General features: G+C 40.9%; 1 protein-coding gene across 1 annotated transcript in view; it reads right to left on the bottom strand.

Annotated features, from left to right (window-relative positions):
- Window positions 1-302: 302 nt before the first annotated feature.
- LOC123968301 (transient receptor potential cation channel subfamily V member 5-like) overlaps window positions 303-9,277 on the bottom strand; it is an 11,956-nt gene continuing 2,981 nt past the window's right edge. Inside the window, exons 4-16 of the mRNA XM_046044961.1 lie at window positions 8,475-8,615; window positions 8,200-8,298; window positions 7,849-8,024; window positions 7,600-7,746; window positions 7,412-7,491; window positions 7,194-7,329; window positions 4,804-4,890; window positions 4,640-4,716; window positions 4,391-4,556; window positions 4,139-4,205; window positions 3,736-4,004; window positions 3,502-3,608; window positions 303-540 (exon numbers count right to left, since the gene is read on the bottom strand). Of these exons, the coding sequence (XP_045900917.1) occupies window positions 303-540; window positions 3,502-3,608; window positions 3,736-4,004; window positions 4,139-4,205; window positions 4,391-4,556; window positions 4,640-4,716; window positions 4,804-4,890; window positions 7,194-7,329; window positions 7,412-7,491; window positions 7,600-7,746; window positions 7,849-8,024; window positions 8,200-8,298; window positions 8,475-8,615 (1,790 nt within the window). The remainder of the gene's footprint in view (window positions 541-3,501; window positions 3,609-3,735; window positions 4,005-4,138; window positions 4,206-4,390; window positions 4,557-4,639; window positions 4,717-4,803; window positions 4,891-7,193; window positions 7,330-7,411; window positions 7,492-7,599; window positions 7,747-7,848; window positions 8,025-8,199; window positions 8,299-8,474; window positions 8,616-9,277) is intronic.

Consider the following 9,277-nt stretch of genomic DNA (forward strand, 5'->3'; position numbering starts at 1 on the left):
TTCAGGGTACTTCTAATAGGCCTATACTGTATGATTTCTTATACTGCTGTCTGACTTCTTCACAACTGAAGACCTACATATTTTTTAAAATGCTACAAAAGAAACACACACTTTTCTATAGCATAATACTGCAGGAGTAATTGTACTGTTGACTATATAGACAGATTGAACCAAAAGAGTCCTAATTTTGCAAGTTTGTTCATTGACACTCATCAACACTTTATATCTGCTTCATATGTTCAGGACTCTAAAAGGACATAAGGCCTCAGAGAATGCATTTCAGGCTCAGGCCGAATCTTTTCCTAGACATAGTTAATGTGGTCTTCCTCCAGATCCAGATCCCCCATCTCCAAACCCAAAGTGCTGTGATGAATAATCTGACAGCGTCTCAGAGACCTCCTGTTTGTTGGTCTGAGCTTGGGGGTTCCAGGGAACAACTCCTTCATTGTGACACTCATATCCTCCTTTTCATCATCTTTGGAGGAAACTTTGATGTCATTCTGCATCGTTTTGAACATCAGATCATTTCTGTCCTCAACCCTGCAAAGATGGTAGAGTGAAAAGTTGTCACAGCTGCTTCAGAGAAAATACTCCCACTATGTAAGCTTTCATCATGATATTTCTGCACTGAATCTACGGCATAGGCACACTGTAGCCTACACATAGCCTACGCATAGCTGCACACCCTATGCAATAGCCTGACGTGCACCGCCCCAAAAATGTACCTACACGGTGACACATACCACAAGAACTGTGATTGGTTGGCTCGGTAGCATTGCATTTTCTCCAAGCCCCCAGGAAGTGCCCTGTGCTTCAAAGCCAGATTTACTAGTGAAAAGTCTAAAAGAGCCACAATTATCATTTTACCCCCATTCATGTTAGCGGAGGGCTAACTGGAAGTTACAGAAGTAATTGGCCTTAAAGTGGCATTCCAGCAATTTAGTACTGCACTTCTAAAGTTGGAGAATTTAGAGCAGAATAAACAAATGAACAAATAAGTAATGATTAAAATGGAAGCAGCAGAAGCCAAGATGCCCTGACTTTGAGTGTCAAACTCAAGCTACATTTCCCATTATGCAGCTTGGTAGCATCCTTTTGTCCCCCCTCAGCATCTCCTAGAGACGCACAAGGTACCTTTAGCGTCCATATGAGACGCACTGGGCTTCATCTAACTCCAATCTAACCCATCCGCATCAGGCGACGTAGTCTACAAAACGACTAAGTCTGTGCAAGAAGCTGGGGTGGATCGATGGGTCAAACAAACCAGTAGCTAGGGATTGTGTCCTGTGTGAAAGGGGTTGACTTTTAAAAGTTTTAATTAACTTAACATACTCAAACTATGATCTTTTCTTAAACTTAACCAAATTATTTTGGTACCTAAACTTAAACTCTCATTTCACAACTTTAACCACGTGTTAAAATGGCACCTCATACTGATGCTAAAGGGTACCTTCTGAGACGAAGAGGGGTGTGACAAAAGCATCATCAGTAACATCAGTATTTGACTACCTGGGATGAGAATGTGTAACAGCACACTCACATCTTTCAAAACTCTGACTTTCTATTAGAAATGTTTAATAAGATCAAAAAGCCTAAGACAAGATAACCTCTGATGACAGTATCAGATTAATTTTCTAAGATTTCTAAGACAATTTAGAAGTTAAAAGTCTCTCTCTTTTAAACATTCAGCAATTGCTGAAAAAACTGAAGGTGAAATGGGGTTTTATTGTAGAAATAAGTCATGTTTTTCGATTGAGGCCAAAAGGACACTTGTTGCTGCCACTTTTATGTCAGACAATAGCAATGTTGTACATAAATGCATGCATTCATTCAAAGCCTGAAAGTGTTGGACACTGTTTACCATGGAGCACTAAGGTTCATTACAAACTTTAGATCCCTTACTCATCTTTGCTCCTTGTATGCTCGGGTTGGTTGGTCTGCATTGTCCACAGGTAGACATAATCATTGACACACTTTTATTTATATTTATATGGCTATTCTTGGTCTGCTTACATCCTATTTACAAATCTACATCCAAGAGAAAAGTACGGGAAAATCCTGTCTTCTTTCCGAGAACTGTGAAAAGAGGCGTTTAAGTTTGCTGCTTCTTTGCTTGGAGTCAGCTACTAAATATCCTGAATCTTCGGCAGCCGGTTACACTGGTTGCTTTTAAAGTACTTTTAAATGACTTGGAGGCTGGTCATTTTGGCTATAGATGTTATGATTGATTACTGGTTTGATCCTTGTTGTTGATTACTTGTTCTGAATATTTAAGAAATATTTTTAAATATTTTATGACCTTGTAACTTACTACTTATTCCCATTGTATAACATGTTTCATGTTTTTGTTATACGTTCTTATGTCTGTAACTTTGTTAATTGTGCTGCTTCCTGTGTTGGCCAGGACACTCTTGAAAAAGAGATTTTTAATCTCACTTCATTTTTTTCTGGTTAAATAAAGGTATAATAACAAAAACTGTTTTCACAGGCTGAGTACTTTCCCTATTGAGTAGTAAACTAATATTTACTTGTTTACTCGGTTGAATGCCCCTTTAATTTGCCTTTTGATAACCCGCATAATATAGCATGTGTAAAGCTGTAGTCCATATGTAGGTGGAGGAGGTACGATAATTATAGTGCAAGATCTGTAAGGGAGAGAGTTGTGCTTGTTACTCACAGCACAACATGACTTGTGGCTGAAGTGCATTAAAGACTACTTAGGTCGTGGTCAGTGGACAAACTTCCTGTATGATTATTTTTAGCAAAAATAGTTTCTACTGTTGATCACAGTGAAATGTCCGGATACAATCTCTTAGTTATTTACATTTTAGCAATTTAAGGGTGTTTCTTCTTTGAAAGCCCTGAAAACCTTTTTCCCCAAGTCAATGAGGTCCGACACAGAGAAATGTTTTTGTGTTTTTTTATGTGAGAGTTTTCTTTTGTGTTTTTGAAGATGATTTGAAGTGGTCGGGACTGTGTCACACCTGTGCACCAATCAGGATTTTACAACATTGGAATCAAAATGTTACGACAGCTGGTGGGACAGTTTCTTGTATCGCGCCTTTCTAGATTTCTGACCACTCACTACGTCACAGTCACCCATTCACACACTGAGGAAGTTGCCAACTGCTCATCAGAACAGAAATGAACATGGCACTGCCATCGGGAGCAATTTCTTGATTCAGTATTTTTGCCCAAGGACACTTTGACATGCAGACTGGAGGGATCTTCCGATTAGCGGGGAAATCCACGTTACCTCCTGAGCCACAGCAGTCTATATATTTGCTTATATTGCCACTGTCAATAAAATCTGATTAGATTACACCCACATAGTTCTGAAGAAGCTTAATTAATAAATTAATAACTAAGTATGTTTTCTTTATGTTTAAGTTTGATTGTTGCTCATCATTCATGATGAATATATTTATATTTTTGATCTGAAACTTATTCAGGGGCTTTAAAGCCTCTGTTTCTGTTCCTGTTGCAGCAGTACTGTCTTACCTGAGATACCAGCACTCCTTCAGACCATAGTTAAGCCCACACACCCCGATCTGAGACCACAGGCAGCGAGGAAGCCTCCTCTCCAGCATCAAAGTTGTGGCTACCACCTGTACAACATTATTGCAGTTGTAACCATGACACAGTAATGGGGGACACCTCATGATATAATCATGAGGTGTTTTGTGCTGTTATGTTTGTGTCTTCGGATGTATTCCAAGTCCCTATTTGTGTTACCTGAGTCCACCACAGCTCTTTTCTCTCCTCGGCCACCCTTTCCTGTGTGTCACTCATCATGGCTGACAGTAGTTCTAGCAGAAAGAGGCAGCAGACCACAGACAAGGTGCAGTGGAGCACATGGACGATCGGGGGGGTAGTGAAGGAGTGGTCCACAGGCATATCTATGAGGCCCATGCTGAGCTCATACAGGGAAAAGAGGGTGATGGGGAAGGAGCGATATTGGGGAAGGGATGTAGGATCTTGGGTCATATACACGACCCACAGAGCTGAGAAGAAACAATTTAAAAAAGTATGTGAGGTAATAGAAAACTGTGAATCATCTTATTTTAAGAATTTCTTATCTTACAAGCTTTGTGAGGGTTAAAGATTTGATTGTACATGTTGCTCAGAAAATACATACCGGTGGAAAAACCAGTGAGCATAATGAAACTCAGCCACATGAACTTTGTCAAGTCTTCAAATATAATCTAGGTGGAAATGAGACACTAGGTAGGTCAGTCTGCCAACACAAATAGGTGAACCTCAAAAACTAAAACAATTGAATACATATGTTTCAAAACATTTATATACATGAACAAACTTCTGAGCTCCTACAGCATACATCACTGTGTGTACAACACGCAGTAGTGAGTCCAGGCTGAGCGAGTCCTACCTTCTGTATCAAGATGACATGAGGGCCGAGTGTTTCAAAACCTCGGGCGAAGTACATGATGTTGCACCAGCCAAGAACTAAAGACACTGCCATTACCTCTCTCTCTCCATGCACTTCGCAGATTCTGAACACCAACAGCAGCAACACCAAGCATGCATAGGTGATACTGGTCAAAACAACAGCAGAAAGGTTAAAAGGTATTTCAGATCAGTATGCTTTACATTACTGCTTAGAAGTATTTCTACTTACAGAATAACATGAAAGGGACCTCCCAGTGCTGTCTGACCAAAATAGCGCTTTGCTCCCACTCTCAGTATACCAGGGATCTGTTGGGAAAGATTGTACAGGAGGATGTGGCAGTGCAATAGACTGTATTACCATACAGTGTTTAAGATGTTGTTTCATAAATTCACCTCCAGCAACAGGATGAGAAAAGCTCCGATGACGCTGATGATCTCGCCCACCAGCCGCAGGTTGTCATCATACGTTACATAACTCTCCTGAGGCGCAGAGAGAGAAAAAAATTGATATGTGAAAATATAGATTATTGAACTGTAAGTCATATTCAAGTGCACAGTTTGATATAAACACATATACATATGAACAGATTAGGTACAACTATTAGCTAAAACCCCTGCTTTAGTTTTATGGTATTTGTTTGTTTAGAGTTTGGTTTTACATCTTTATAATTTTTTATTTAAATTGCACATTGGTTCTCTGTCCCCAAAATAATTTAAAGTAAAATGCCTCTTAAGGTCCAGTGATGGATGAACTTTTGTCTCCTCCTTCTGACAGTGAGAGTAAATTACACAAAATTATTCACATGTGCTTCTGATGTATAGGCTCTGCCTTACTGAGTTGCTGCTGTCGTTACGGTTGCTATCCCCCTTCAATTCAGGCAAACCGTTTATTGCTGGTTTGCATAAAACACATCACTGCCAGCATGGAACATCTCCAGACACCTGAGTTATCAACTCTGTTATACTGCTAAGACAGAGAGCTTTATCTGGTGGTGATAGGCTTAATCTGCATTGTGTGAATTTGTTTGACAAGGGCTTGAATGTAACCGACAATCATTTTATGCTCCGGTGTTAGAGGATGCTGGTGTTGTTTGTTTGCCGCTTCTCCACCTCAATAAAGTCAAAATCAAATACCTTTAATGTTGCTCAATCACATACACAACAGCAGCAGTTGATGAAAGTCTCGGGTGCAGTTCCAGCAACATAGCCGTATGAGCTGTTGCTGTACCAGGCAATGATACAGCCAGTCAGGATGCTCTTCCTAGTGTTGGTATAGAACAGCGTGAGGATGTGATGGTTCATTTCAAGCTTCCAAAGCCTTTTCAAGAGCTGCCTTAAGCTGGTGAGCCTTCTTTACAACGGCCTCAGTGTGGACGGACCATGTAAGGAGCTCAGTGTTCCTAGTGAACACCTAGGAACTTGAAACTGCTGACTCTCTCTAATTAGGGCATTGGAGAGATGTGTTGCCAGGGAATACAGGAACGGGCTGAGAACACAGTGTTGAGGGTCACTGATGTTGCTGCCCATTCTAACCACCTGCTTGAGAAGAAGTCAAGATTCCAGCTGCATTGCAATCTGTTTAAGCCCAGAGCCCAGAGCTTCACATATAGCTTGGAGGGCACTATGGGATTGAACACTGAGCTGTAGTCTACAAACAGGTATGCAAACTGCAGTGTGTCTAGTGAGGCATGCAGCACAGAGCAGATGTATTCTCTAACTAGCCTTTGCTGCTGATGGACGTCAGAGACAGTCATTTAAGTAAGTGATTCTGGATTTCTTCGGTAGACACAATGATGTTGATATTTTAAAGCACGTTGGGCCAAAGACAAGGAGAAGGAGAGGTTGAAAATGTCCGTAACAACACCAGCCAATTGGTTTGCACACACTCTAATAACGCAACCCGGAATGTTGTGTGGACCCGCGAGGATGCCAGGATGGGCATGGTGGCGGTACCCTCCTCTTTATCCTGTACATCCTCTTGGAAAAATTCTCCGCCGCCATGGCCTCCATTTTCACTACTATGCTGATGACACTCAACTTTACCTCTCCTCTAAAACCATCAGCTCTAATGTCACCCTCTCCACCAGGTCCACAACCTTGGAATCATCCTTGACCCCACCCTCTTGATCCTACCCCACGTCAACCAGGTCACAGAAACTGCCTTCTTCCACCTCAAGCACATTGCCCGCCTCTGGCCCTCCCTGTCCTTTGCCACTGCAGAAATACTCTTCCATGCCCTCATTACCTTCAGACTCGATCCTTCAACTGCATCCTCCAAACATCAATACGTTTCGAACTCACCTCCACTCATCACCAAGATTACATCAACCCTGTCCGTCACAACCTCTGGCTCCCGGATAAATACAGGATTCACTTAAATTACTATTCAACACCTACAAAGCCGTACATGAACTGGCCCCTCCCTACCTCTCTGCCTTTTTTACTTAGGTAAACATATGAAAGTATTATTTAAGTGTATTAAAGGTAAAATGTATTTGTTGTACTTGTCATGTATAGGACAAACAAACACAGCCATATTGTTACTGCAATGGTACTATGTCGTTTAGATATACATATGTGAATCTGTAAAGTAACCAGAGCTGTGGAACTATCGTAGTGGAGTAGAAAGTATAGCATAAAAGTGACCAAGTATAGTACAATTGGACTAGTAAATATTTTAATATTCCACCCCTATTTATGGCCCTGCATTACAACATTTAATAGTTTTATCTGGTGACAGTGAAATATCAAATTCATGCCCTGTATTTATAACTCAAACACACTTTGAATGTTTTCTGAACTCGGGTGGTTTTGTCCATATCTGACGTTGTGTAGTTCTCTGGAGCGTCCTTTAGAGGGCGAAATACACAACACAGTGTGAAGGTGCCGATGTACAGCAGATACAGTACCAGCAGCAGCCTGACACAAGAGAAAAAACAATGTTAAATAAGATGTGTGTACAGTTCAGATATTTTACCTCAGACACTGATGTCATTTTTACCTGAAGTAATGTTTTCCATACAGGTTCCACTTCAGACTAACCAGCTGCTTCACGGGGGTCACCAGCAATATTTCTCTTGACTGGAGAAAGAATTTCTTCTCAGCATCACATCATTGTCATTATTTCTAACCAAATAGTCTGTGAGTTAACCAAAATACAGTATACAATATAATATTCTTGTGTTGTACCTCTCTCTTGTGACTGCCCACTATGAGCTCCGGTACTGACTTGTTGTCGGCCCATGAGTCGATCTCTGTCAAATCATACAGGTTAGAGGTCAAAGGGCCCAGAATCCACTGTACTACACGCCTTTTATTAACCAGGTGCTCAAAGACCTGAGATAAACAGAGGAAATCACAATGGTGAGTATAGGATTAGGAAAATAATCTGCTCCATCTTTCATGTTGGGTTTTCACCCTGTGAAACCATTCACTCACCTCAATGTTTCCCTCTTTGGCAGCCAGTTTAAAAGGTGTAAGGCCTCTGTAGTTGGGCACCATGTCGAGTGACACTGACTGGTCCAGCTCTGCATCGCGTGCCATAATCAAGTCTATGGTCTGGCACGCAGTCACCTTGTTGGGCTGCAGAACCAAAATGTGAAGCACTGTGTTACCTAGACAGAAAACAAGGGAATACAAGGAGAGAAAAAAGAATGCATAGACAAGAGATGATGGGGGCAAGAAGGGAAAACAGAAGGCTATTAATAATCAAAATATCAGACTGATACACGGATATAAAATAATTATGTACTACTTTCCAACACTCCCACAAGAGGAAGTATTTCATACCACGGTAATCCTGGACCCTGGTGCTGGCCCCTGCATCAATTACCATGGAGATAATGCTCTCATTCCCAGTACATGCAGCAAAAGACAGGATGTGCTCACCTGTAATTTGAAAAATTACATGTTTTGTGTCATTTAGCATAAAAACAGACATTATATTTTTTGGGCAAATGCTTTGGTCCAACACAACATTTTTTTTCATACACATTCATTAGAATCAATTTGGGGTTCTCGGCTATAGCCATCCCTTACAACTTACTGTAAGCTTGGTGACTTACCATAGTATATGAGTCCTCCTAACCTCTTCCTGAAGTACAGACCGGTGACTCGAGGTGTAGCCACATCACCCCCTCGACTAATCAGATGATGAACCAGATCGATGTTCTGATTCACTACAGCAATGTGGAGAGGAGTTACACCTGAGAGAGAGAAGAGAGAGCAGTGTACACCAATCCACTGTAAATTAACTTTTTAATTTTACCAGTTTATTTCAACAGTTTCCCCCATTAATCTGATGAGCAAAATGAGTATTTGTAGTAGGGGTAGGGGTATTCAGACCCCTTTAAATTTCTCACTCTTTGTTTCATTGCAGCCATTTTACAAAAATCAAAAAAGTTCATTTTATTTCTCAGTAATGTACACTCAGCACCCCATCTTGACAGAAAAAAACAGAAATGTAGGAATTTTTGCAAATTTATTAAAAAAGAAAAACTGAAATATCACATGGTCATAAGTATTCAGACCCTTTGCCGTGACACTCATATTTAACTCAGGTGCTGTCTATTTCTTCTGATCATCCTTGAGATGGTTCTACACCTTCATTTGAGTCCAGCTGTGTTTGATTATACTGATTGGACTTGATTAGGAAAGCCACACACCTGTCTATATAAGACCTTACAGCTCACAGTGCATGTCAGAGCAAATGAGAATCATGAGGTCAAAGGAACTGCCTGAAGAGCTCAGAGACAGAATTGTGGCAAGGCACAGATCTGGCCAAGGTTAAAAAAAACATTTCTGCTGCACTTAAGGTTCCTAAGAGCACAGTGGCCTCCATAATCCTCAAATGGAAGACGTTTGGGAC

This window comes from Micropterus dolomieu, linkage group LG03 (genome assembly GCF_021292245.1).
Source record: "Micropterus dolomieu isolate WLL.071019.BEF.003 ecotype Adirondacks linkage group LG03, ASM2129224v1, whole genome shotgun sequence".
Taxonomy (NCBI): domain Eukaryota; kingdom Metazoa; phylum Chordata; class Actinopteri; order Centrarchiformes; family Centrarchidae; genus Micropterus; species Micropterus dolomieu.